The following is a 27,934-nucleotide window of genomic DNA, read 5'->3' as shown; positions in this document are numbered from 1 at the left end:
ACATGTCTCAATTGGGTCACCTCCATCAAAAGCTTACCTCATTTGATCTCAAAGTATGTCTTTTATAATTTTGTTTCGAGGGCGATCACGACATCATATTTTAAAAAAATTATTATTTTACATGAATTGATAACTTTTAATCATAAAATTATATTTTACTTTTATTTATTTATTATATAATATTCTTAAAATATCTAGCTATCTAATATGGCATCGATATGTATTTTGTTCTCTTTGATGAAACTAGAATCATCTGATGTCTTGTGGTGTATCTGAATGATATACTAATTTGGAGCTCAAGATCTAGCAGAGGCTAGGAGGTCGATGACAGCTTCAGCTCATTGCAATCTTGCGACTCTCTAGGTGAAAATTTTTCAAGATCTATAGACCGAGTTGGAACCATCTGATGCTCGACCACGAATGGCTGCCGTAACAAATCCTATTATAAAATTTGAAAAAAAATGGGGTGGATATTAATTTATTTATAAAAAAAACTTAAATTATATATATTTTTTGTAATTAAATGAAGGCACTAGAGGGTTTTTTGGGCTTTTAAATTGGGCCAAAATATATCCATTATCAAGCCCAATAGAGTTGTATTCCTATGGGATTTGGCGGAAAAACGCCTTACCAACGAACGTCCTTCATCTGTCCTGAGCTTCTCTAACGGGGTCGCCAATCTCACGATGAACAGCCATGGCAGAAGCTTAGCTCGACTCCTAGAATCCGTTGGCAGATTCTTCTCTTCTTCATCTTCCTCAGCCGCCGCCTCTGCAACCTCCTCCCAATTCCCTCGAACTTTGGCCGGTCTCCGTGAACGACTCGCCGTTGAGACCCCCTCACTTTCCGACTTCATTGACCTGCAATCTTCTGAGTCGTATTCGGTGGAGGTTGGTACGAAGAAGAAGCCCCTTCCTAAGCCTAAATGGATGAAGGAATCCGTGCCTGGTGGCGAGAAGTATGTTCAAATCAAGAAGAAGCTCCGCGAATTGAAGCTTCATACGGTTTGTGAGGAGGCTAGGTGCCCTAATTTGGGGGAATGCTGGTCTGGTGGAGAAACCGGCACTGCCACTGCTACGATTATGATACTTGGTGACACTTGTACCCGGGTTGCAGGCTAGTGTTAATTCAATTTATTCATTCCATTTCGTTTGACTATTTAATTACCAATGTGTTTTTGTCATATAAATGGCCGTGTTGATTACTTTGATATCATCTCAGTGCCTCAGAACTTCTATTCATTCCATCGCTGTTTTGGGTTTGTTTGTAGTCCAGGTTCTGTAACGTCAAAACATCACGAACTCCGCCTCCACCAGACCCAAATGAGCCGAAAAATGTTGCTGAGGCAATCGCATCATGGGGCTTGGATTATGTGGTCATCACTAGTGTGGATCGCGACGATTTACCTGATCAAGGGAGTGGTCATTTTGCAGAGACTGTGCAGAAACTTAAGGTGTTGAAGCCAAATATGCTGATCGAGGCATTGGGTACTAATTCCCTAGATTCCTTTTCGTATCACAATGTCACTTTCATTGTTGCACTCAAGGATCCTTGGCGTGACGCTTGATTTTTACGAGCCTTCTTTTATCTGGTTTCTATCAAACTAAGGAATTAAATGAAAGCCACTTCCATTGTTACATTTTTTTTTTTTTTTGATGTTGCTTAACTAATTGATTTTGCAGTTCCTGATTTTCGAGGAGACCCCGGCTGTGTAGAAAATGTTGCAAAGTCAGGCCTCGACGTCTTTGCTCATAATATAGAGACAGTTGAGGAGCTTCAGGGAGCTGTTAGGGATCATCGTGCTAATTTTAAGCAATCATTAGATGTTCTAGTTATGGCCAAAGAGTTTGCCCCTTCTGGAACACTTACGAAGACTTCCATTATGTTAGGCTGTGGGGAGACACCAGATCAAGTCGTGCAAACAATGGAGAAGGTGAGAGCAGCTGGAGTTGATGTGATGACGTTTGGTCAGTACATGAGACCTTCAAAGCGCCATATGCCTGTATCAGAATACATCACTCCTGAGGCTTTCGAGAAGTATCAAAATCTTGGCATGAAAATGGTAGTCTCTTTCTTATTATTTGAACATTTTGGTTGTGTTCTGTCTTTGTTCTGCAAGAGATTGTTTAATCAAGCCCTTAAACCCTTTTTAACTCCCGCTTAAAAACACTTTTTTTTCATTCACCTAAACAATTTTAAGCCCTCAGATAATCAATCCATTCAGGCTCGTAATCTGGTACGCTGCGGATAATTTTCATTTGCATTTCTTATATGTTCCTTCTCTAGGATTTGTATCGTTGTAATTTTATGTGTAATTGTGTTTTGATTGTTCGAGGGAGTCCATGTTTTAGCTTAAAGTATATACTAGTTCACACTGTTCTGCAGAGCCCTCATTTCTAAATTTATAGGAAATCTCCACCATCAAGTTATCACATGATCAATAGTTTTTTAATGGATGGGGAGTTTGTTGCCATGTCTTGAGGGTGCAAGAATTATCTGAAAAATCCATTTTTTGTTTGGTTGTGACAGGGTTTTCGGTATGTGGCATCTGGCCCAATGGTTAGGTCCTCATACAAAGCAGGAGAATTCTATATCAAATCAATGATTGAATCAGATCGGTCAGCTTCTAGTTCACACCCTACCCAGCCTTGATTATTGCTACCATTTCTATTGGTCATTTGTCTCCAACCATCCCAACATAATTAACCACGTTGCATGTATGTTGACGTGTTGCCAAATTGCACTTTTGTTCCGTCATTTGTCAATTTTCTGTGCTCCTGATCCGCTGCAGATGCCATTGAGTCTGCTTTGCTATGTTATATGATATGTCCCCTTCCTCCTGTTCTTGCCGATCAGCATGGGAATATTGCTATTCTTGTAATGTTGAAATTGGACTTTCATTCATTTGCTATTTGTATAGGTTTTTACTTCTTTACCATTTTGCTCGTTCATTCAAATGCTTCACTTATTGGATTCTAATGAAAAAGCAGGTTCAACTGTTAACGAGTTGACATAAAGGCTCTGCTCATTTTCTTCTCTAGCCCTCATCCGGTGGTGGGAAAAGCTGTGAAGTGCTCTGTTGAGTGGTAAAATATTTTTGTATTGGAAGTTAAAAAGGAAAGTCAGGTGAAAACATTATACATCTTTTTACGATACCCTGTCTGACTTATAACTTGAACCAATCCTGCCCCGTATTAAACACGCCATTGACAGTCAGTATCTTCTCCATTGGTACTGGGCGTCGAGCCATTTCCCTGCCAACTCTGCCACAGCTCCTCTCTTCCCCTCTCTGTTTCTGGAGTGTCACGCCCAGGTGCTTTTCTTTCCCACCCAAATTTAGTACCCTCAACCCTTAATTCAAATTTTCAAATTCAATTATCTCACTACATTTAGCTTCCATCTCCATTGCTTCTCCACATTCACCACTCTATGGGTTGTTGCTGCAGCAGAATCTTGGAAACAGGTCAGCCTCATATCCTAGACAAGGATCGTGGTTCAGCGAAAACTCCGTCACCGGGATGCGCCATCACCGATGTTGGAAACATCCCTGGCACTGGAACCCCGGAAGAGGAAACCGTCAAAGAAGTCCTCTCAGAGACTCCCATTGCCAAGCCATGTAACATACAGCAAACATCCCCAAAGAACAAGTCTTCCGAGTTGAAAGTAAAATCAAGTGAAATGGATGGTTCACTCAACAAAGTGGAGGAAGGTACACTTTCAGTTTCAGAGGTATCTCAGGTTACAGAATGGTGCAGCAATATGAGCGAAAGCGTGTCAATGGCGACCACCATTTCGGAGCAAAGAGAAGGGGACGAAGCATCAAGTAAACAGAGCAGAGAAATGGGTCGGAATCCAAAACCGAAAATTCGAAGAAAGCGTCCATATTCCGGCGACCCATCATATCGAAGAGAACAGAGAGACAAATGTGCAACAAAGAGACCTGCTGAACTGTTATCAGAGAAGAAGTCGCGTGTTACTTGCAGATACACACATGGAACGACAGAATCAAGAGAGGCAAGGACCAGGAAACTGAATGGAGGGCAAGAACAAAAATCTGGAGTCAACCATGGCCGCCGTTCGAGGTCACCAGCTACTCGAACAGTTAGAGAAACGAATAAGACAGGGAATATGAAAAGCAGTGCCTTGAAAGTGACTGGACAAGCCGGTGAGCAGCCAGAGGCAGTGACCACCGAGAAAAGAGACGAAGGAAAGGTGGATAAGGCAATGGATGGTTCAGCAACTCAGCCCCCAAATGAATCCATTGAAAACCCTCTTGTCTCACTTGAATGTTTCATCTTTCTGTAGATTTTAGAACATATTAGTGTATTGGGTAGGAGTTGGTTGGCTTGTATGTCAAAATTCTGGAAATGTGTTGTATACAAGACTTGGGTAGTGGTTGCTGTAGTTATTTGATTGCTTGTTGTTCACTTGGACCGCCCCTTTTTTTCCAAATCTTAAGTGGTATCATGGTTGTTTAGACTCTAAATACAGGAAGAAATTAGTATTTCTCGTGTTTTGAGATTCCAACTTGGTTTTGGGGATTTGCAATTCAAATGGTCCTCCAAGTTGGCATCTTTCTTTATTGTTCTTGGGAAAAGTGAAGTCTTTTTCCTTCCCCCCTTCTTTTCTCTTTGGGCTGGTATTGAATATGCATGGAGTACAGGCTATGTCTTCTCTGGTGGGGCTAACGCTGTAACGTTTCTCTTTTTCTTTTCTCTATGTGTTGCCTTGTGGACTGCGCTGTCCCGAGCACTCCAGACAAAGGAGTCAACTAAAGCAGCGTGGAGTCCGAGGAGAATTTGCACCAAGATTTCCGTTAATATTTTGAGTCATCATCTCTGTTGATCTGCTGTTAATGCCATTTCCGGAAGAAAAAAAAATGCACGATGAGTTTTCATACCTTTATAAGTAATGTTCGGTTCTTTCTCCAACTCATGTCAAGAAAGTTTCATATCCTTATATAAAATATTTTGTTCTTTTTTCCAATTAACGTGTGATCTCACAATCTACCCCTTGGGAGGCAGCATCTCGCAGGTTTTCGTACCCTTATAAGAAATGCTTAGTTCTTTTCTCCGATTGATGTGAGATCTTACAATCTACCTCCTTGAGAGTCCAGCGTCCTTGGCGCACCATAGTAACTGGTTATAATATTATTTATAACAGTCTAAGTCCACCGCTCTTTCCTTCAAGATTTTAAAATACGTGCACTAGGGAGAGGTTTCTATACCGAAATGTTTCGTTCTCTTCTCGAACCGATTACAAACCCAGGATAATTCTTTTGCAAATGCTGTGATGGCATCAAGTTTTTCTCTGTGATATGATAACAATGGCATTATGTGAGATAAGATGATGCAGTATTATTGAGAACTTCAAATAAATGGTCATCATCTGTTCCTTTTCTTCTTTAATTCGTGTTTTGGATGCACATGTTTCACCTCTTTTCTGGATTGACAGTAGAATCATGTAGACAATTAACAATGTTGCAACTTTGATGTGAGTGAGAGAGGCATGGGATTCATTATGAACAAACAATCAGAGTAATAATCAGCTTACAACAATCATTCATTTCCATCCTCTCTTTAATTTGGTGGGGGCAGGAGAAACCCCCAATCCACATCTTCAAATATAACCTACACGGCTCGAAGCTAGAGACTGAAGTTGATTTGACTTCCACCGTGTTTTCAACTTTAGAATGTCAAGTTGTAAGCTGAAATTTCAAGTGTGGGACAACCCTTGTTCTGTAGTGATGTTATGTTTCAGGTCAACTGATGTTGGAGCTTGATGTAACGCTTGTTGATTGACAAAGGCTCAAGTTATGTTGATGCAAAGGCTTTAAAATGGGTTCTGGAGGACATGGTGCAGGAGCCGGGTGAGCTATGTAGGTCGGAATTTCTTCACCAGGCATCAGTACTGATACTCCCCGGGCATAAACTGTCATCTACATAAATCAAGTAATAAAGAATCAACTAATCAATCAATCCACTAAGCACACTGCAAGTAGATATTATCCTTTTTTAGTTTTTCCTTTTAGGCTATAAAAACCGTATGCTAAAGAGAGGTTTCTACACCTTTATAAGGAATGTTTCGTTCCTCTCTAACCGATATGAGATCTCACAATTCACCTCCCTTAAGAGTCTAGCGTCCTCGCTGGTACACTACCTAGTAACTGATTCTGAAGTCCTCGCTGTAACAACTTAAGTCCACCACTAACATATATTATGCTCTTTGGGCTTCTCCTCAAGATTTTAAAACGCGTCTATTAGAAAGAAGTTTACACACCCTAATAAGGAATGTTTTATTCCCTTCTCCAACCGACATGGGATCTCACAATCCACCCCCCTTGAGGGCCTAGCGTCCTCGCTGGCACACCGCCCCGTAACTGACTCTGATACCATTTGTAACAACCCAAGCTCACTGCTAACATATATTATCCGTTTTAGTCAGTTACGTATCGCCATCAACCTCACAATTCTAAAATTCGTCATTAGAGAGAGAGGTTTCCACATACTTATAAAAAATGTTTCGTCCTCCTCTCCAACCAACATGTAATTCATGGTTCTCAAAATGTTACAAGAATCCAGCAGCGGTACAAAAGAAGGTCATAGTCAGAAATGATTAAGCATGTTCGACAGACGCAATAAAGTAGTAGTTTTTTGTTTGATTGTTGTCACAAATATATGCATGACAGTTCTGTAGCATGTTCTTCATCCGAGAGAGAGAGAGAGATAGGTATATTAATGGCTTGAGCACTGTACAGCTACTGTTGAAAACAGTACAGAATTATAAATTTACTTAAAAAACAGATGAATCAAAACCTCACTCCAATAGAACATTAATGCTTGTCTGAACCTTTTCACCCTTTTTCTTTTGCCTTTCCCCCCCTTAATAAGAGAAAAAACAGCCACATGATCAAACATGATGGTCACTAAAAGCAAATGTCCTCAAACAACAAAGATAACTCATAATAATCATAACTATTCTGATTTTCAGTTGAAAATAGCTGTCCTATGAGCAAAAAGGAGGACAACTTTATCATCCTTGAGATGCAAGAATAGAACACAAACTAGTGGGAGTAGATTCAGATTGATCCCAGGGCCTCCTATTTCAATACCCTTCTACTCTGTTACTATATTTTCCAACACAATAAAGCTGAAAGTATCGCTCAAATCTTTGAATACATGCTTGTATGCTACAAGTATACCTCATAGAATGTAGGAAAAGTATTGAAAATGGTGCCAGATGAGAGACTTTGAGACACTTTATAAAGCTATAAATACTTTAAAATATGTGCACATTACTATACTGTAATCAGAAAGGGAAACATAGCATGTGATTATGTTTGTAATTAACTTGCTACTGCACCTAAGGTTTATGAACAGTTGTGCTATATCTTGCTTGATATCAACAATGCATTTAATGGTGTAGGATCGATTTGTTGACTAAGAGTGAGATCGATCCTTCATTGGTTGGAGAGGGAACGAAACATTCTTATAAGGGTGTGGAAATCTTTTCCTAACGGACGCGTTTTAAAGTCTTGAGGGAAAAGTCCAAAAAAGAGAATATGTGCTAGTGGCGGGCTTAGGCGGTATGCCAACAAGGACGCTAGGCTCCCAAAAGGGGTGGATTGTAAAATCTCACACCGGTTGGAGAGGGGAACGAGACATTCCTTATAAGGGTGTGGAAACGTCTCTCTAATAGACGCAATGGTTTGGGGTGTTACACTAAGTTTGTTGGATCGAGATGACTTTGAATAATCTATTCTCTAAAATGCCATCTGCTACAGTTTCACAAGCAACTAATGCTTAAAAAACGAAGAGCAGCTTCCACATTTTAATGCCTTATGAACATGTTTTTCCCATCAAATTCTATACTGGTTTGGATGGCTTTGACAATTGAGACAAAAACACATGCTACCTACATGCTGTGGACCCTTATCCTTAAAATCTAGAAGGAAGAAGACTATTGTATTAACGTTATCAAACAGAGGTAATGTAGAAATTTCCAGAAGAGAACTGTTTCAAAATAGTCTAAACATTATTAATTGTCACCAAAAGAGATAGAACTATGATTCTGAGTAGTAACACCATAAGATAATCACAAGGCCACGACAAACTTCCATAAACAAACAGATATTATCAGCAACATCAAGGAGGGCGTTGATCTAAACCTCTAAAGATTAAGAACAAAAGGGTTTCATGGTTTGATGTGAAATGCAACAAAACAGTGATTAGATAGGCCAATAATGCAGCCCACTAGAGGAACTAAGTGCCAACAAGCTATGCCACTATTCTTGAAGATAATGAAATTTCATAAGATTCACAGGCTACCCATCAAGCCTTAAACCAGCTGAAACAAAGCGCACAAACAACTAAAAAGACCAAACAAAATGTAGGGTAAGTTGAAGAAAAGAGAAGACAAAAACCTTGGGAGATGGGTAACGAGGCTTTCCATCGAGCATCATGTGGGCTTCAAGATCAGAAGGCGGCCGGCCGATAGCCGCCGGCGATCTAGGTCTGAGAAACCTCTCAAAAATGGCCATAACAAGGAACATAGAGATGAGAATGGCAGTAGCCACAAACCCAAATGACACGGCATTAACCGAATCATCAAAACGGCTCCAATACTCATCTCTTTCTGGGTTCAACGGTGACACAGCCGGCAGCGCCGGCGCTATCGCCTCCCATTTTTGGTCACTGCCCATTAAAACCAAACCCAAGTGACAACAAACAACCCACTCTGTTTTTTCTCTCTCGTGCTAGAACTTCTAATAATGGCGAAGGGCCATGGCTGCAGAGAATTGGGTGTTTTTTAGAGAGAGCGGAATTGGGTTCAAAAAGAAGATGAAGTTAAAGGGAGGGATGGCTACAATGATTACATCAAGACCAGTGATTCAAAGGCCATGTGCCATGAAAGAGTGGAGATATTGCAGAGGAGAAGATCGTTTGCAGGCTTTATTAACAAAATGCGAGAGTGTTTGTGTGCGTCTCAACTCAATTGCTATATCAGTATTGCAGAGCAAGGCCTCTTTTAACGTTGCTTTCAGAAAGAAAAACAAAAACAAAACACTTTTTGTTGGGCTGAGTGATGATTTCTTTAGAACATAATGGAAAAAGGAAGAGATTTGTTTAAAAAATATAGTTATGTTGATGGAATGAAGAGAATGTTTAGAGATTTATACAAGTTTAGTTGAATCAAAAGGAAGATTAAATATGTTAATTGATTGGGAATGGCATGCTTAATTGATTGCATTGAGAATTGAACTTGTTTATTTTATTTGTTACGATAATGTAATCACTTTAACATATGGATTATGATCTTTTAATTCTGCTCTAAGTGATGATGTTCATGTTTGACTCCTAATAGGTTACTTATAATGATGTTTTAATAATCATTACATTTTAACCCATACCAGTTTAATCTTGCAGCTTTTTGACATGTGAAAATAGTACACAAATTTTGAAAAAAATAGATTTGAAACCTCATTTGTGATACAGTGTTACCTAGAATGAATTAACGTGGTGAGCTTGGGTTGTTAAAAACGGTTTTATAGCTAGACATCGAACAGTGTGCTACGAGGACGTTGGGCCCTCAATGGAGGTGAATTGTGATATCCCACATCCTTGTGTGTTAGTAGAGCCAGACACGAGATTGTGTGCTAACAAAGATGTTGGGGTTCCAAGGTGGATTGTGAGATCTCACGTGCCCGTTTGCTAGTAGAGCCAAACATTAGATGATATGCTAATGAGGACGCTGAGTCCCCAAGGAGGTAGATTGTGAGATCTCACATGCTCATGTGCTAGTAGAGCCAGACATGAGACGATGTGCTAATGAGGACGTTGAGTCCTCAAGGGGGTGAATTGAGAGATCCCACATGCCCGTGTGCTAGTAGAGCCAGACACGGAACAATGTGCTAACGAGGACGTTGAGTCCTCAAGGGGGTGGATTCTAAGATCTCACATGCCCGTGTGCTAGTAGACCCATACAAATGGTATTAGAGCCAGACATTAAACAGTGTCCTAACGAGGACATTGGCCCATACAAATGGTATTAGAGCTAGACATCGAACGATGTCCTAACGAGGACGCTGGGTCCCCAATGAAGGTAGATTATGAAATCCCACGTGTTCGTGTGCTAGTAGATTTATTATAACGAGTCAAAATAAATAATATCTATCGTACTTGGTGCTATAATTCTAGGAAAAAAAAATGTTAAAAAGTGATTTGAAATAGTTAAAAAAAAAAAAGAAGGATTTTTACCCATAATTCCACCCATATGCCCAGCCATATGAGTATAAATAAGAATTTAGAGATCTGGAGGGCCAATGGCACGTGCTACCAAATACGTGTCAGCAGTAGTCACCTTGCTTTCAGTCTTTCACGTGCCCTCTGCGTACGATACATCGAAAAAGCACCGTACCCAACCTGACCCCGGGGACCGCATCGCCAACGTGGATACGCACAACCTCCAGCCTATCACCTCTTGCCACGTCGCGTTTCTCATTGGCCGGAACACATGACTCAGCATGCGGCGGAGGCACGAGAAGCTTAATGGACGGTGAAGATTTATCGGACGCCGGATTGATAAGGACCGTCAATTTTTTGAGGTAGGCGTTGGAAGTTGACTGTTTGGTTACAGTAATAATGATATCCGGGTCGAGAAAGGGTGAGGAGTGGAGCAGGTGTGGGTCAGAAAAGTGGACCATGTGAAAAAGTGGACCCGGGTCTGAAAGTTTGGACTCACGTGAATGTACCAACTTTCTGTGCACCTTTTTCTCTCTCTCACGCTTGTTTTACAAGTTGGGCTTCATGTTACTCTCACCTTCATAATTGGGCCCACTTAACGCTTATCATTTGGCCCATTTTTTAAATTATATATATTTTTTTTTTTACTTATGGATTAATTTTTTTTTACTTTTACAGCCTAAAAATGTAAATTTGGTGAGTTTATTAAGGGTTGAAAAATACTTTTGGCCCCTTTTTTACTTTTAGTTTTCTCTCTCAAAATGCGTCTATTACGAAGAGTATCTAGTCCTATTCGAATCAGCATCAATCACCGGACGGTACGAGACACTGGTTGGAGTAGAGCTAGACCCTCTTCATAGTAGACACGTTTTAAGAATCGTGAGGCTGACAACGATACATAATGAGCTAAAGGAGGATAATATCTGCTAGCGGTGAGCTTAGATTGTTACATTTTGATCTTTCTCTCATTTGTTGACCACACCCCAACAATATATGCGTTTTGTCACGTATGCTAGATCTCTTATTCGTCACCCATGTCACGATTGTCAGCTTGTGCCCCTCTAATGTTGGCATTACGTCGATGATGTTACTTATCAGAGCTGGATCTTTCATTTACTATGCTACAATAGTCGATTTTAATCATTCTTCGTGTTGTCAAGTCAATCAGCAAAATTATTCATCGGGTTGCCTTCAAATCGACATGCTCAACTCGACACACACAAAAAAAAGTTGGGTTGCCCTTGCTACATGGATTACGAAGTTTTAAAATTTTAACACAATTTAATTAAATTTAAGTTATTATTTAAATATTTATTCAATTTATATTTTAAATAGATGAAATTTAAAATTTAATGTAAAAAATTGAGTACAAAGATAAATAATGATTTTACCATACGTCTTTGTTTTATTTTCTAAATATATTATTTTATAATTACCACGCAGCAATGGCTGCAAAGCTCCTTTTCGCCCTCCTCTTCAATGGGCTCCATACTCCTCCATGCGTCACCATTTGCCAACGTATCAAACACGTGGACAACCGACGTCATCCTAGAAGGATGATTTGGCATCTTACGTCCTGCAAGGAAGTACAAGTCAGCTCCAGCTGGCGCCATCGTGACGAATTTCGTTGCTGACAGAGCCTCAAATTGAGATCCTTCCACCTCATTCCAAATATTCAAATTCCAATCATATGCTTCAATCTGTCCTTTCCATGAATTTAAGCAATCGCCGGAGCTGAACAACTTATCATCGACGGCGACGATCTGATACGGTGGAATGTCCAGCTGCCACATTCCAATTATCAAATTCCAACGGGATTCTTCGCCGTCGTACACTTCAGCAGAACTTCTCTCCATATTGCCGATGTAATCGTTGTTTCCGGCGAATCCGCCGATGACGTGAAATTTTCCCTGCCATGTCACCCCGACACACTTATGTCGTGAAGTACTCATATCTGGTAGCGATTGCCACTCGTCCAGTGCTGGATCGTATACTTCTGAAGACGCCATTCCAGTAGCTGTGCAGAGCTGGCATTTCCCTCCAGCGACGTAAATCTTGTTGTTGATGACAGCGCAGGCAAAGTCGAACCGAGGGACGATGAGCGGTGCACATTTATACCATTTATTCTCACGCACGTTGTAACGCCAAACCTGTCGTCGAACTTCCAATTCACTTCGGATTTGGTTGTCGACTGGAGCTATATTCTCGCAGAGGCGACCGCCAATGACGTAGATGAATTCTCCGATTGAAACCATTGAAAATCCCTTGAGAGCGTGGTTTTCCAGAAGGCCAGGGATTGTAGTGACTCTGTTCCATGAGTTGTCTTGTGGGTTGTAACAATCAATCCAATTAGAGAGGGTGGTGCCTTGTGAAGCATCTTTGCCGCAATAGGAAACACAGATCTTGAAATTGGCCGACGGGTTTCCTGCAGGGGGCCGAGACGGGGACGCGGAAGCAGTCGAAACCGAACCCATATGGGGTTGATCAGTTTAAGGTGATGGCGGGGGAATTGAACAATGAGGATCGATGGAGGTTAAATAGGCAGGAAACAGTCGGATAATTCTAAGGACAGTAATTTGTTTGCATCGAAGGTCATAAAATGGGTGAAAAAAGAGAGGTAGCATTAAACTGGTGACAAAAACTAGGTAAATTTCTTGTTCGTTCTTAGCCAATAAAGATTCGTCTACCTTTTCTAGTGTTGTTTCTTTGAAGCAGTGTGGTTCGAAGAAAACAAGGAAGGATGTCCCCTTGGCTAGTGAATTCAAAAAGATAAAACGTTGACTGACGCGACCTGTCATTAAGAAATATGAACACTGATTTCCTTGTAGAACAATCGAACACCAGAATAACAGGTAAGATACTGAAAAAGATACTATAACAGCCAAAGTCTACCGCTAACAGATATTGTCCACTTCGACCCGTTACGTATCATCATCAGCTTCACGGTTTTTAAAACGCGTCTATTAGGGAGAGGTTTCCGCACCTTTATAAGGAGTGTTCGTTCTCCTCTTTAACCGACGTGGGATCTCACAAACCACCCCCCTTAGGGGCCTAGCGTCCTCGCTGGCACACCGCCCGGTGTCTAGCTCTAATACCATTTGTAACAGTCCAAGCCTCACGGTTTTTAAAATACGTCTATTAGGGAGAAGTTTCCACACTCTTACAAGGAGTGTTTGTTCTCCTCTCCAACCGATGTGAGATCTCACAATCCACCCCCTTAGGGGCCTAATGTCCTCACTGGCACACTGCTAGGTGTCTAGTTCTGATACCATTTGTAACATACCAAGCCTACCGCTAACAGATATTATCCGCTTTGGCCCGTTACATATTATTGCCAACCTCACGATTTTTAAAACACGTCTATTAGGGAGAGGTTTCCACACCCTTATAAGGAGTGTTTCGTTCTCTCCTCCAACTGATGTGGGATCTCACATAAACTATCTTTAGCTACGAGAAACTTTTGTCCAAAAAAGAGGCATCCATGTCAAAAAAAAAACAAGAAAATGAGCCATGGCTATGTATTTGGTCGCTATGTGTGGAAGGATTGGTATTCAAGAAATAAACCCAGACAGCCAAAACAGAGCTTCCCTAGAACTCTGTTCACTACAATCAGTATTCAAGCCATGAAGTATATAGGCATCAGAGATGAGAAGAACTTAATTTTCAACAAGTGTTCTAAACTTGACACGCCTTTTAATACTACCCATCCGATCATATCCTATGCCAATCTTGCTATGCATCAGTTTGATAGCTAAATCAGAGTTACCTGCCTTTCTCAAGCCATTGATAAGAACGGTACGTATTCTTCCTGGTATTTCCCGGCCCCGATCCACGATTCCATCTGCCAATTTGCAGGCTTCCTTGACGCGTCGGGCTTTGCACAATGCGTTGATCATATCCTCGAATGCTGTCTCCGGAATGACACCCATAGGGGCAAGGTCATCCAAGATTTTGCAAGCCCTGGCTACCTTGCCACAAAGACATAGCCCTATGGCAAGGGCTCTGAAAGAAGCTACCGTTGGGGTGATTCCTTTGTCGATCATCGTGTCCCATAGCTTTATCGCCTCTTCATTTCTGTGCTCCTTGAACAGCCCGTCGATAAGAATTGTGTACGTATAAACTGTTTGATCACAACCTTCTTCTTCCATCCTCCCAAAAAGTGTTAAAGCTTGATCAATCTTCCCATGCTTGGCTAGTGCATCTATAATGGCGTTATAACAATACGAATCTCGAGCACAACCCTTTTCGAACATTTCTTCGAAAAGATTTTCTGCTTCTACAATTCTCCCAGCCTTTCCAAGTCCATCAATCATACTAGCATAGAACATTGCATTGATCCCCACTCCTTTATTTCTGCAGAAATCAAAATATTCCATTGCTTCCTCCAATCTACCACTCTTGCACAATCCATTAACGACGACACTGTACGTTACAGCATCCGGTTCAAGCCCCTCATTTTTCATCCTCTCGAACAGCCTCATGGCCTCTCCCATGCTCCCGTTTTTCGAGTACGAATCGATCAAAGCTGTATAAATTGCAACGTTCGCTCTACAATCTTTCTGATTCATCTTCTCGAAAACAGCATAAGCTTCCATACATTTTCCTTGCTTACAGAGCCCACCAATAACTAAACTATAAGAATGAGAAGGAATTTCCAGTCCCCTTTCTTCCATTTCAAGGTAAAGACTCAGACAAGTATCGAAATCTCCTTCGGAATAACACGCCTGGATCAATGTCATGTACGTAATCTTATCCGGGTTCACGTTCTTCATCTCCATAGCTCTAAATTTCTCCATTGCCTTGTGCATTTTCCCAGCCTTGCAATATCCTTTGATCATAACATTATATGTCACAGTGTCGGGCATAATCTTCCCACCATCCATAACCTCAAAAACCCTCTCAGCAGACTCAATAAACATTGAATTCACCAACCCATTAACCAAAAAGTTATAAGTATACAAACTCGGCTCAATCCCATTTTCCTTCATTCGACGCCAAACCCACAACAATTCCTCAACAAGCCCATGATTCCCAAAGCTCTTAATCAAAGAGTTAGCCGCTGATAGAGTCATTAACAGACCCCTACCTTTAAGTTCACAGAATATCAATCTGATTTTCACCAAATCGGCCGAAAAAGTTAAGAGTTCAATCAAAGATACGTAACATTCGATCTTATGAACATATTTCTTCTGCTTACCCGCCCAATAAAAGAACCGAAAAGCAATTTCAGGAACCTCACGAAGTTCAACAGATTGTAAAACAAATGCAACAAAATTTGGCGATAACTTAATCAAAAACTTCCGACAAAACGAATCTAAATTAGCTTCCATGTTCGAAGACCCATCCAGAAGATTCAAAATTTGAGCCACCCATGGAGATGGGTCTGGGCGTTGAGAGCTCGAAACTACATCAGAGACATCCACAAAGGGTTCTATCCATTCGGGAGGAGGGAGAAGAGTGTTCGTAAAGACAAACCTGAAATTCTCGCCGAAACCGCGAGTGACATTGCAATCTGAACTATTAGGCGATACTTTCCCATTTCGATACAAAGAATATGATTTAGGATCGAGTAAACGAAGGGGACGAGATGAAGAGCAGAGGAATGAAGGCCTCAGTAGGGTTCTTCTCATTGGAGCTTTGCGCTACAAGGCGCGCAAGGGGATTAAAATTGAAGTATTTATAATTTTTTATTATAATGTAATAAATAAAACCAGTCATCAAATGGTCCCATGGTCTAGTGGTTAGGACATTGGACTCTGAATCCAGTAACCCGAGTTCAAATCTCGGTGGGACCTTCATTTTCAAATCTTTTTTTTTTTTTTTATATTTATGATGAACTAAAGTTGACATTTTGGCCAATGCTTACGGTATGAAACTTCTCTTGCCTTTGTCTGGCATCGATGTTAAGAGTTTGTTCCTTGGATTGCTGTTTACACAAGCATGTTCATGTTGTAATATGCCTATCTTCAAATTTGCAGCAATTGATAATCGTAGTTTTTAAACAAACGTTCAGTATTGGCTGGAAACGTGGTAATGATATCATTGACATGACCGGCAAGCTGGAAACTCTGGCCATTTGCTCATCTCACAACGTATGGTGCTATTCCTGTTGAGCAAAGGCTTCTCTGGGTGGAAACATGCCAGCGAAGAGGGGAAACGAAGCATTACTTATAAGAGTGTAGAAACATCTCCCTAATAGATATGTTACACAACCAGACAACCAGACACGACGAGTTCTTCGTTGGTAATAGAACACAAAAAAGTTGAAAACCTGAGTTTTTAGCACATTATAGAAATCCATTTGATTGCAATGTGAGTGAGCTTTGAAGATTAGTTGATCTATGAAACCAGTTCACTTTTGTGCAATTCATCATATGGTGGTGCCAAAAATGTGTACCTGCACAAACCTGTAACCTTGCAGCAGTTTGAAACATTTTTGAGTTCACAATTCTAGAATTCTATAAATCCTACGACACTGGACTTTTGTCGGAAAATCTAGGAAGTTGAACGAGCGAGTTCACTCGAGTGACGCCTTCCAAACCCGACCAGTTTTGATCTTCTGCAGGTACAGCTTCACCAATCTCTCTGTCATCATCAGCTAATCCCCCATAAGTTTTGTTGTCCTCAGATGATCTCACAGTGTTATTCCTTTGCAGACATGGCTCAGACTTCTGGCCATCATCGGATTCAATAGCAGCACCCGAATGGATACTACGCGACGTTGCAGATGAGAAGCCTTGTTCATCACAATCGGATTCGGAGTCCATCATCCCATCCAAAAATAAGCAGACAACAGCACAATCATCCATTTTCGAGGTCGGGTATTTTAGTTTCCATTCACGAGCAGCAGAGTCCACCACGGATCTCGCAGCTGATGCCCGGGATGAGGCCGAGGACACTATGTCAACCACCTCTTCATTGCTCAACACATCCCATACCTGCAACAATACTAAATCATCCCCCATCCATAACATACACTCTTTATAAGTATCAAGTTCTCCTTCAAAAAACTTACCCCGTCTGATGCAAGAACGACGAACTGATCAGCGTCGGTGAGGGTTCGATGTGAGAATTCAGGTATAGAGATAACTCCATATTCTTTCAAACAGAAGTCTCCAAAAGCACGAGCCATGGCTAAACCGGGCGCATCGTCGAAAGGTAACCACACCCTTGGCACTTCAGGCTCATCTTGCAATGCAAACACCCTACCTTTACACCGTTTTATTCTTTCAGCTTCTCCTACAGAATGATACTCAACAATCATAACTTAGCTCATAAATCAAACAATGAATGAACAAAACAGCAACAAACATACTTGGCAAATCTGGCTTAAGATCCACGGTCAACTGAACCGCCACTGTCGAATCATTGGCGTCCTTCGAGGCAAGGATTGCTCGAGAGTCCCCGATGTACCCCATGAACAGATTTGACCCCTAAACACGACCAAATAAGAAACAAAGACGACACAAGAAAACCCGAATGATTGGAAAGGAAATCCTTCATGTCAAACCTGTTTAACTATGGTGACTGCTGTACTACCACTACAAAAGCAGTCCAGATTAGGATGTGATCTCAACTCCTTATCCATAGCTTTATACGAGTTCAAGAACGCATCTCGCCATACCGAATTCTGCGAGTCCTCGATGAAACAATCCTTCTCAGAATCGTCACATTCTCGAGATGTCTTCAAATTCCTCTGGAAACAGGTTTTACCAGAGACATTCTGCTTCAACTGAGGAGACTGAAAAAACGACAGCAACTTTATAGGCAATGTATCCCTCACTCGTCGAGAAACAAGGTGACCGTAAGGTCCATGACCATCAAAAACACCACAAAAGATCGTGTCGTCCGACATGAAATCCTATAAAAAACAAGTAAGAATGAACCTCTAACAACAATTCAACTAACTATGTGTCGAAGAACAGAGACAGAAACAGAACAAGAACATACTTCCCACACAACCATGGCGTCCTGGTTTACGCCCTTGCGACCTTGTTGCGTGAAAATACAAGAAGAATTACTCTTTCCATTCAAGAAGATCCTGTTGGGAGCTGAAGGAAGATTCTGAAGAACATAAACATGGTCGGAGTTCGATCGCTTTCGACCTCGAAATCTAATTCCCATACACGAAGAAGAAACGGATTCCCCATTGCTCTGGCTACTACAAGTACTATGGCTGCTTGTAGAGACACAACCACCCATTTTGATATCTTGGGATTCAAAAGAACATCATCTAATGTAAATAAGAACGACAAGATTCCCCTTTTAGGCTAGATCTCAAATGAACACATTCAAACACTCAAAGAACAGAGAGAGACAGAGAGAAGCTTTTGTTCATACCGCAATATGTTAAGACTTTGAATGTTTTTTTGCAGTCAAACAAGCTGAACAAAACAAGAAACGGCTGATTAAACAAATGATTTTAAGCCATAGTTTATAGCGAATCAAGAAAGTGATGCATGAGGGAAAGTAAAATAAAAGGCAAGAACAGGTCATTAAATAAGCTGCCATGTGAGGCAGGAATAGAAAACAATAAAAAAGAAATCCTTGTCCTCATGATCCTGCGAGCGGTGACTTGTCCATCGTCAGACCCACGTTGGAAAAAACTAAGTGCACTGTGTCCACCATTGTCAAAGACAGTTTTTTAATATCATTTGAGAAAACCCCACTTGTTCAAAAGATCCATGGACGAACGAGAATCAAACAAAAAAAGCGATGATTTTCACTTGGTTTCAAGCTTAAAAATGGTTGAAACCATTGAAATGAACACTTACAGGTTCGAATTTCCATGGTTTTCAAACCATTTCAGAGAAGAGAAATGAAATAGAATCAAGAGAACTTGTAAAAGTATAATAAAGCAAGGAACACGAAAGCAGAAAAGGAGTAGAAAAGGTATGATGTTGGCAAAGGGAAGAGCCCCAATGAGCAAAAACAATGATAATATATAACACACAAAGCAGAAAACAGTCACAATTACAGAACCCAGAAAGAAAAAAACCTCTTCTGATTCAAAGCTCTGCATACTCTCACTCAAACAGATACATAATGTAGAGACGATTTGTGATTCTTTGTTGATAAGGATGGAAAACAAACCAGAAAACACCAAAATTCAAGCAAATGAAAGCATACCCATCAGCCAATATTGCACAAATGGCTAAAGAAACAGGAAAAGAGGAGGCTTTAACAACTGAATGAAGAAAGGAGCGAGTAAAAGCGCCTATGAGAAATGAGGGAAAATTTGAGGAAAAGCCAAAATTGGGTGTGGGGTTTTGCTTTTAGGTCAAATGGGTGAGTTTTTTTCACATTTGATGAGTCAGAGAGAGAGAGAGAGAGAGAGGAGAGAGAGAGAGAGAGTTGGCAATTAACAGATAATAAAGCTTTATTAGTTGAATGCACCACCATTTTGGATAAGGTTAGAACCCAGAAGAGTGCTTCTCCATTTTGAACTGTTCTTATCGACATTCCAACATTATCCTCCCAAATCTTTAAGAGGGTATTCGTATTAGAATGTAAACAAAAACCAGCAATGAAGAACAGATCCAACGGATGAAAATTCTTTGCTTTGTTCAAAGTGGCTTCCTTTCTTGTTCTTTCTCTGAATTGCTATCACTCTATGGTACAGTTTAGGGAGTTGGGTCGAAGAGATAGCTTGATGGGTCTTAAAAAAAGGGTCTTTTCTATGCAATTCTTTGTTTTGAGTATCATTTTGATAGCAAAAACAGAGAATAAGGAGATGAGATGAGATTAGATTAGGCAAAAGTTCACATCATTTCACATTATTGCAGTGAGTTTGAGGGCATTTGACTTAGAGAATGTGCATAGTTCCCGTGTGTAAGAGAAAGAAGAGTCCAATCCAAGTTGGGGGCCAAAGGGTGTGGGATGAAATAATGCAACCGACCAAAGTCAATGGGATCTTCGATTGCCCCAAATTGATTCAATTCAATACCCATTTCAATCCCCCAACTGCCAGTTGCTATCAATGATGGGTGACACTTTTAAATGCCTTCACACGTCCTCTTTCAATCCAACCTACTCTCCCCTTGCTTGCTTTTATCACAAGCCATCTCTTTCTCCTCTAAACTTCCAACTCAACCACTCATTCCCTCTTTAGGTATCGCACTCAGCTTCACGGTCTTAAAACGTGTCTATTAGAAAGGGATTTTCACACCCTTATAAGAGATGTTTCATTCCCCTCTCAAACCGACGAGGGGTCTCACAATCCACCCTTCTTAGGGGCTGGCGTAATCGCTGGCACACTACTTTGGCTCATTACTTCTCGTCATCAGCCTTTAAAACGTGTTTGTTAAGGAGAGGTTTTCATACCCTTAAAAAGAATGTCGTTCTTATCTCCCACCGATGTGGGTTCTCACAGTTACATTACTTTCACGTCGTTTTACCTCACCGTTTTATCGATCTTTTGTCTAACATTCTAAATGATTGCTACTTTTATTGTAGACCGAGTTTAGTTTGTTGATCGGTTTTTGTTCAACTTGAGAAAGGGGGAAAGGGAAAGATAAGGAAAAGGAGGGGAAACTTATGAAATACGTTTTGATGAAGTACAGAGGTTGCCTCACTCAAAAAAAGAGATCGAACCAACTTTTTGTTGTCACTTTTGGTTGCTTTTGCTTTTCATTATTTATGTGATACAATAAGAACAACCCCATCAAAAAAGACTGTCATTCATTTGTGTGGTCAATGTTTTGGTTCATTTTCTAAGTCAATTGGAAGATGGGGAAGCCATCTCATCTATCTTTTTATCTATCTAACATTGTTACTCTCTTTAATGTAGTTGAACCCGCATCGATATCGACATAGCTAACAACCAATCTAAGTCGTATCCATAATCTCATGTTTGAGGAAAAATTCTCTTCACTCTCTACATTTTGTTGAGTTGTATGTGGTGCAGTTAGGTTAGATAGGGAAGATGATGCCTCAACCGGTTGCCATAATAATTATTAATCTATGACCCACTCCACGAGAAGACATTCGATGGGTCAGATGGTGGTGACAAAGGAAACTCATGTCTCGTCCCCATACTCAAGACTAGCGGGAATAAGATGGTCAAAAAGGTAACAACCATACCCAAAATTCAGATTTGTCATGGCTTCGACATTCCCCTACATCCCAATTCTTCTTAGTTATCCTATCTTAAAGATCTCTCTCATTCGAAGGTAGTCTCGGTTCATTGATGTAACCCTTACTTACTTAGGTGTCCGTTTATGAAGTAAATAGGTCAACTATATAATTGGTGGTGATGAGTGAAGTAAAGTGATAAAATTAGGTCAACAAAATTTGTTTTAATGTATTTGGTGGTTTCAGCTCTGACTGGATTGAATAAGGTTGATTTCAGACATTTTTTAAACTCAATCCACTCAACCCAACCATTAAACATGTGGTCCGAGGTTCGAGTTATTTATTCAATTTTTTATTTAAAAAATTATTATTTACAAATACTCAAATGGATTGGGCTTAGAGTTGGGCCTAATAAATATGGGCCTCATGTTGAAACCTTGAGTTAAAGCCCATTAGTCTCCCTAGGAACAAGAAACGGAAGATCTGAACCTTATATCTCATTGGTCCATCCCTCATCCATAAGTCCCAACAAATAGGATAAGATGATAAGTACACGTGGCAAACACCCAATTCCCCAAATTTCTCTACTAAATTTCACTTTCACATTCCAGTTGCCTCAAAATCATGGCTTCCCCAACACTGATAACCCCATCTACTTCCAAATCTCAGCCTCTCATCATCCCTCTCAAACCCAAATCCTCCATTTCCGCCGCTGCAACAACCACCACCCACCATTACTCCCGCCGCCGCGAGTTCCTGTCTTTGACGGCCTCTGTTCTAGCGCCGTCGTGGGTTCTGTTCCCTCCAGCTCCGGCACTAGCGTCGTCTGACGAGGAGTACGTGAAGGACACAACCGAGGTGATAGGCAAGGTGAGAACGACGATCACCATGGATAAAAACGACCCGAATGTGGCGGCGGCGGTGGCGGAGCTTCGAGAAAGTTCCAATTCTTGGGTGGCTAAGTACAGGAAGGAGAAATCCCTGTTGGGACGAGCTTCGTTTAGGGATATGTATTCGGCTCTGAATGCGGTTTCCGGGCATTACATTAGCTTTGGGCCGACGGCGCCGATTCCGGCCAAGAGGAAGGCCAGGATCTTGGAAGAGATGGCCACCGCCGAGAAGGCTCTGTTAAGAGGGAGATGAAAAATCATGCGAGGGATCTTTCATCATTTTTTTTTTCCCCTAAAATTCGGTAATAATAATATTTAATATTTGAATTTAATATATATTTTTAGTTCATATTTTTCTAACAATATTTTCAAAATTCATTATCGAATTTTTAAATTTTAATAATTTATTTAATTTTAGAAATGATTTTCAGGAAGAAATTCTATTATAATATTGAAATAAAGCCCAGAATTTTCTGGTGGGCTATCAGCAAGGCCCCATTCTAAGTTGGGCCTCAACGTCTGCAATAAGCTAACGATACGGCCCAATAACATTGGGCCATTACCACAATTTCCGTTCGACATTGTCTTCAACGACGTCGTTTCAGACTTTTGTTTTTTTAATTTTAGCTTAAAATATTAAACAATGTTTTTAATGAAATATTCTAATTACTATTAATAATAATTTAATTAAATGCTCTATAGACCTTACCATGGTATATATTCTCGACTAAATTATTTAGTAGCTATTAATTAATATATTTTTTTTTAATTTAATAAAACATTTGAAATGTTTATAAAAAAATCTATCTCAAATATGGTTATTATTAATTCAAATATTTTTAAGACAATTTTGACCATTTAATAGAATATATTATTTTTAAAAAATATTTCAAGGATGGTAATACAAAAATCTGTTACCAAACTTTCATTTGTATTTTTCCTTTTTTTCTTTATTTAGGAAGCGAGTAATTCTCAATAAATATTATTTGACGAAAGTCAACCCTTTTTAAATTTCAATAAAATTCAGCTCGATCAATTTATTTCTGGATTAAAAAAAGGATAAAAACCATCGAGACTTTGTCCTTATTAAAATTTTCACAAAAAATGTTGTCATCGACAAAAAGAAAGTGCATCTCGACCATGCTCGACCTTGACTATAAAACGATATTCTTCGGAGGCTGGTCGAGATTCACGATTGACTAATTATTTCACCGATTCTCGATTCTCGATTCGGAAAACAAAAGAGAGGGTATTTGAATATTCATCGTCTACTTTTATTATATCCCATATCCCCCAACCACCCTTGAAGAAAAAAAGGGAAAGTGAAATTAAAGGGCACAACACTTGGCATTGGACAATTTGGTGCTTTGTGAGTAAATAGTGAATAGTTTAGGGACCAAAAAGCAAATAAACTCCCCACCAAAACCATTTAATATCAGGGGTCTCAATTATCCATATTTCCATAATCTCTCTCTATCATTCTCTTCTTGATTTCATCATTGACCCCATCTAAGATTGCCTTCCATTATTTGATGTTACATTAGCCCCTTGATTTATTACTTCCCAATATGAATAAATATTATATGATATGATAATATATAATAAGCTTTTATGCTTAATCAACCCGCCACGTATATTAAGATATAAAATTGATTATATATACAATTATTAATCGAAGTGGGTGAGAAAAGATAAGATAATACCGTCTCCATTTACCTTATAATAAAATATATATTTATATTTTTTCATGTATTTTTAGTCAAAAATAAATAATTAAAAAATTTATTGAAAATTCAAATATGTTAGAGTTTATTTTAAATTATCTAAAAATAATAATAATAGAATAATCTTTTAATTAATTCAATAAATATGGAATAATTAATTTAGTCTAGAAATAAAGACATGCAATTGTGTAATAAAATACATGTATTGTATTTTTTTTTAATTAATAAAAAAAAAGTCAATAAATGAAAAGGACGTCATGAACAAATTTATAATGCGCTCCCTTTTCTTCAGAGGTACAGAGGACAGAGACACGTTCTGCTCTTCGACGGATTAGAATTTAGAATATAAATCACAAATCTTTAACCGAATTCTTCTTCTTCTTCTGAGTCTGAGTCTGAAACGATTGAGAAAAGAAGGATCTGTTTTTGCAGTTCTGTTCTTCCTTCCCCTGTTTTTCTGTGTGTCTCGCTATACTCTGTTTTTGCTCTGCCGTTTCTTTTCCCCTTTTTCTGTTGGGTTTACTGCCTTCATTTCGTCATTTTTCTATACCCGAAAAAACTAATCATTAGTCCAGGAATTATGGGTTTCTGTTGTGAAAATTAAAGGAAAGTAATCCGTTCTTGGTTGCGTAGCGTATCCTCATTTCCTCCTTCTAGTTTTAGCCTCTGTTCTTCATTGAAACCCGTTTCGGATTTGGGTGTTTTCTCTGTTTTGGCTGTTTTTCTTTCTGGGTTGTTTCCTTTTTGGATCAAAAAGGGTTAAAATCTGAAGGATTGAAGAAACGAATTGGGGTTTCCGCATTACCAGCGAGGAATCTGAGTGAATAAAAGAAGAAGAAGAGAAGAATCCGTAAGAACACAGTTTGTTTCTCTCAAATCCCGACAATATTTCAGCTCGGTTTTCTGGAATGGCGTCGAATTTGGATTGTTTTCTTCATTGCACAACACCAGTGGTTCAATCCCAATTCCTCCCAAAGGTATGAAGTTCTTTAACCTCTTTCACTTCATTTCATTTCATCAATTTTTAATGGGTTTCAATGTTTTTTACAATTTACAGACAGAAATCAGGAATCTCAATCGAGTATGGCATCCATGGGAGAGAGAAAAAGTGGAATATTTCACTCTGAGTGATATCTGGAACTGCTACGATGAATGGAGTGTTTATGGAGCCAAAGTTCCAATCACTTTAAGCAATGGAGAAACATTAACTCAATATTACGTTCCTTATCTCTCCGCCATCCAAATCTTCACTGGTTTTAGGTATCTCTTTCAATCCCAATCTGATAATTTCAAATGGGAACAAAGTCCGGCGATGATTTTTAAGAGTTCCTCTGTTTTCTCAGGGTGGAAACAGAGTCCGGCGACGGAGATTCTTACAGCGATTGTTGCAGTGAAGAAAGTGATAGCGATAAACTATGGAGATGGGATGGAACTGGAAGCAGTTCCTCTGAAGATGGAGGATCCGAACAAGAATCGCTTCTGCATCAAAACGATCGATTGGGTTACCTTTACTTTCAATTCTTTGAGAAATCAACTCCATATGGAAGAGTCCCTTTACTGGATAAGGTGCCTTCAAATCATTTCAATAGTTCTTTACTCAGACAGTATTATTCATAAAAAAAGAAGAAAAAAAAGCTGCAGAAACAGAATCTTTTCTTCTTTTTTTTATTTTTGTGCTGAACACTAATCTCTGTATTGGGAATGTTTTATAATGTTTTGTTGTTGTTTTTCCTGAGGAAGTGGAAATGTTCTTGCCTTACGTTCTGTCTAATCCATCAGAACTGTAAAGGAAGGGACAAATCTTAGATTCTTGATTTTTATGTTTTCCATTTGATTTTGAACTTGTTATTATTCGACCCTTTTCAGATCAATGGATTAGCTCGAAGATTCCCAGGTTTGATGACATTGAGGAGTGTGGATCTGTCGCCAGCAAGCTGGATGGCTGTGTCTTGGTATTAGCCTACTCTGTTTCTCTCTGTTCCTCTGTTTCTCTGTTTTTTGAACGTTGTTTCTTGTAATGATAATGAATAGTTTCTGATCATTTGAGGCCATTTTTTAGGTACCCAATTTATCATATTCCCATGGGAAGAACTATCAAGGACTTGTCCACTTGCTTCCTCACTTATCATACTCTGTCATCTTCATTTCAAGGTACTCTGTTTTTCACCTCACAGAGCATGCTCTGTTTTTGAAGCTGTTATTCATGTTCTGAGCTACGTGTGTGGTAGATATAGAGATGGAGGAGGAGGGAGAGATGAAGCGGCGGCTGCAGAGGGAAGCCGGGGAAGGGATAGCGGTGGCGGCGTTCGGGGTGGCGACGTACAAGATGCAAGGGAGTCTGTGGGTGGCGGGTAACGGCGGTCGGGACCAGGAGAGGCTGGTGGCGCTGTCGAGTGTGGCGGAGTCATGGCTAAAGCAACTGAGAGTCCAGCATCATGACTTCAATTACTTCACTGGCCTTCGCCATGGCTAACACAATGAGTCAATCATATATCATTTTCTTCTGCTTAAAAACCCATCAATTTCATACTCTTAATGTATTCAAAGTTTTAATCAAATATACGGATCGTTTTGGTTTGGTTTAACGTCTAATTCTATGCCTAATCAATGATACTACATGGAAGGATAAATATTGTTTTAGAATTGACGTCTGATTAACTGTCACGATCGTACTTCTTTAACTGTGCAGCATTGTGACTTTAACACACTCACAACAAGCCTCAAGTGGGAACTCAAGCCCCATTCACATCTTTCACAAACAACGCTTGTTCGGTCACATACGTTGTTCGTACATGCATGTTCAATTGTTGTGACACAACATCGTCACATTTCATTGTCATCTTGGTTATGAACAACATAATCCATGCATCGCGATATTGTCTCATGTCTTGGTACACATCTGTTAGAAACTAACCGGTGTTCGGATGTACAAAGATATGAGTAGTTATTGAATATTGGTATTCCATTTAGTGGTGAATGTAGTTGACTTTGAACAAAGCTTAATACCGAGACCTACCACCGTAGTATAGGAATTATAGAGGTCAATAATTAATTAAATTATGTAAATACATCTGCTATTTGCCACAAATTTAATTAATTAATTTGAGAATAGGGCTTAATAGTTAATTTTTTAATAACAATTCAACTATTAATCCCCATAAAATTAATTTGATAGTCAACCATCCTTTATAATCATTTAATTTTTGTTATATTTTTTAAAATTTTCTAAATTTGATTATCCGTGGAAGTTGTGTTCATGAGCTGAACCGTTGACGGTTTATATATGCCGCTATTTATTTAATTTATGAATTAAAAAGTAAATCTCGCAAATTATATCCTTCTACTTTTCTACGACTATTATGAACATTAAATTTTGCTTAAGCAAAGATAGTTTAGAGTTTTATATTTGGCAAGAAATCAACTTGAGAAACATGACTTTTAACACGAAAACGAAAACCATCAAACAAACAACGTTATATTATAATTGTCACCTTAAACGTATGATATCAAAATTTCAAAAGTTTTATCAGTACTAGTAGGTTTAGTTTGGGATGGAACTATTAGTACTTTGTTTCAAAAATATTCTTAAACTTTAAACATTTTCATTAATATCCTTAATTTTTTAAAAAAATTAAAATACCAATTTTTTATTAAATAGTAAATAAAAAAAAATTAACATGTGAAAAATTGGAAGGTTGGGTGACAATAATAAATTTTATTTTAATAATATCTTTTGAAAATAATATTTTAAAATATATGGAAATTTTTATTTTATTATTATTTTTATTTATAAAAGTCAAAAGAGAGTTGTGGAGTTTGTGCATGCTCCCTTGGTGGGCCCCACTTGTATGAGATCTTGGTCATGGATGGTCTTTTTTTTTATTATTATTTTTTTCTCTTCATAAATATTTTTCTCATTTCAATAAGCTAATTTTAATGTGTGAAATTAGACCTTTTTTTTATTATTATTATTTTTAATTTTCAAGGACAATATTAAAATAAGTAA

At 39.2% G+C, this 27,934-nt stretch overlaps 8 protein-coding genes and 1 non-coding gene across 16 annotated transcripts; 5 read left to right on the top strand and 4 right to left on the bottom strand.

Annotated features, from left to right (window-relative positions):
* Positions 1 to 630: 630 nt before the first annotated feature.
* Positions 631 to 4,427, top strand: LOC111455343 (lipoyl synthase 2, mitochondrial-like). The gene is made up of 5 exons (XM_023096969.1): positions 631 to 1,112; positions 1,271 to 1,487; positions 1,683 to 2,062; positions 2,530 to 3,313; positions 3,447 to 4,427. Exons 1-4 carry the CDS (start codon positions 687 to 689, stop codon positions 2,650 to 2,652), a joined length of 1,146 nt encoding a protein of 381 aa, XP_022952737.1. The 5' UTR covers positions 631 to 686; the 3' UTR covers positions 2,653 to 3,313; positions 3,447 to 4,427.
* Positions 3,430 to 4,305, top strand: LOC111455516. Its single transcript, XM_023097232.1, has one exon. The coding sequence runs from the start codon at positions 3,430 to 3,432 to the stop codon at positions 4,303 to 4,305; it is 876 nt and encodes a 291-aa protein (XP_022953000.1).
* Positions 4,428 to 5,494: 1,067 nt separating the features above from the next.
* Positions 5,495 to 9,118, bottom strand: LOC111454885. 3 transcript variants are annotated; one of them, XM_023096351.1, is made up of 2 exons: positions 8,423 to 9,113; positions 5,495 to 5,938 (listed from the first exon to the last, which is right to left on the bottom strand). In XM_023096351.1, exons 1-2 carry the CDS (start codon positions 8,699 to 8,701, stop codon positions 5,762 to 5,764), a joined length of 456 nt encoding a protein of 151 aa, XP_022952119.1. In that variant the 5' UTR covers positions 8,702 to 9,113; the 3' UTR covers positions 5,495 to 5,761. The 3 variants fall into 3 exon arrangements, with proteins under 3 accessions (XP_022952119.1, XP_022952120.1, XP_022952121.1); XM_023096352.1 differs by lacking the exon at positions 5,495 to 5,938 and adding an exon at positions 6,557 to 6,881 and having other exon boundaries at positions 8,423 to 9,118; XM_023096353.1 differs by lacking the exon at positions 5,495 to 5,938 and adding an exon at positions 6,557 to 6,760 and having other exon boundaries at positions 8,423 to 9,118.
* A 1,248-nt stretch (positions 9,119 to 10,366) lies between these two features.
* LOC111455515 (kelch-like protein 21) lies at positions 10,367 to 12,715 on the bottom strand. The gene is made up of 2 exons (XM_023097231.1): positions 11,678 to 12,715; positions 10,367 to 10,621 (listed from the first exon to the last, which is right to left on the bottom strand). The coding sequence occupies exons 1-2, from the start codon at positions 12,713 to 12,715 to the stop codon at positions 10,367 to 10,369; spliced, it is 1,293 nt and encodes a 430-aa protein (XP_022952999.1).
* Positions 12,716 to 13,725: 1,010 nt separating this feature from the next.
* Positions 13,726 to 15,875, bottom strand: LOC111455532 (pentatricopeptide repeat-containing protein At1g03560, mitochondrial). The gene has a single exon (XM_023097248.1). It carries the CDS (start codon positions 15,869 to 15,871, stop codon positions 13,898 to 13,900), a length of 1,974 nt encoding a protein of 657 aa, XP_022953016.1. The 5' UTR covers positions 15,872 to 15,875; the 3' UTR covers positions 13,726 to 13,897.
* An 89-nt stretch (positions 15,876 to 15,964) lies between these two features.
* Positions 15,965 to 16,036, top strand: TRNAQ-CUG. The gene has a single exon. It is a non-coding gene; the product is annotated as a tRNA-Gln (tRNA).
* Positions 16,037 to 16,575: 539 nt separating this feature from the next.
* Positions 16,576 to 19,573, bottom strand: LOC111455441 (probable protein phosphatase 2C 52). 5 transcript variants are annotated; one of them, XM_023097122.1, is made up of 7 exons: positions 19,240 to 19,572; positions 18,582 to 18,625; positions 18,192 to 18,474; positions 17,752 to 18,102; positions 17,557 to 17,674; positions 17,257 to 17,480; positions 16,576 to 17,179 (listed from the first exon to the last, which is right to left on the bottom strand). In XM_023097122.1, the coding sequence occupies exons 3-7, from the start codon at positions 18,441 to 18,443 to the stop codon at positions 16,709 to 16,711; spliced, it is 1,416 nt and encodes a 471-aa protein (XP_022952890.1). In that variant the 5' UTR covers positions 18,444 to 18,474; positions 18,582 to 18,625; positions 19,240 to 19,572; the 3' UTR covers positions 16,576 to 16,708. The 5 variants fall into 5 exon arrangements, with proteins under 5 accessions (XP_022952890.1, XP_022952893.1, XP_022952891.1 ...); XM_023097125.1 differs by having other exon boundaries at positions 19,335 to 19,572; XM_023097123.1 differs by having other exon boundaries at positions 19,371 to 19,572.
* Positions 19,574 to 21,904: 2,331 nt separating this feature from the next.
* On the top strand, positions 21,905 to 22,536 carry LOC111455256 (photosystem II repair protein PSB27-H1, chloroplastic-like). The gene has a single exon (XM_023096854.1). The coding sequence runs from the start codon at positions 21,939 to 21,941 to the stop codon at positions 22,455 to 22,457; it is 519 nt and encodes a 172-aa protein (XP_022952622.1). The 5' UTR covers positions 21,905 to 21,938; the 3' UTR covers positions 22,458 to 22,536.
* A 1,698-nt stretch (positions 22,537 to 24,234) lies between these two features.
* On the top strand, positions 24,235 to 26,513 carry LOC111454841. 2 transcript variants are annotated; one of them, XM_023096311.1, is made up of 6 exons: positions 24,235 to 24,905; positions 24,986 to 25,188; positions 25,272 to 25,494; positions 25,795 to 25,880; positions 25,988 to 26,079; positions 26,163 to 26,513. In XM_023096311.1, exons 1-6 carry the CDS (start codon positions 24,837 to 24,839, stop codon positions 26,399 to 26,401), a joined length of 912 nt encoding a protein of 303 aa, XP_022952079.1. In that variant the 5' UTR covers positions 24,235 to 24,836; the 3' UTR covers positions 26,402 to 26,513. The 2 variants fall into 2 exon arrangements, with proteins under 2 accessions (XP_022952079.1, XP_022952078.1); XM_023096310.1 differs by having other exon boundaries at positions 24,237 to 24,905; positions 26,157 to 26,513.
* The last annotated feature ends 1,421 nt before the right edge of the window (positions 26,514 to 27,934 follow it).

This window comes from Cucurbita moschata, unplaced genomic scaffold (genome assembly GCF_002738365.1).
Source record: "Cucurbita moschata cultivar Rifu unplaced genomic scaffold, Cmos_1.0 Cmo_Scf00017, whole genome shotgun sequence".
In the NCBI taxonomy this organism is placed as follows: domain Eukaryota; kingdom Viridiplantae; phylum Streptophyta; class Magnoliopsida; order Cucurbitales; family Cucurbitaceae; genus Cucurbita; species Cucurbita moschata.
This window is presented reverse-complemented; position numbering and strand designations above follow the sequence as displayed.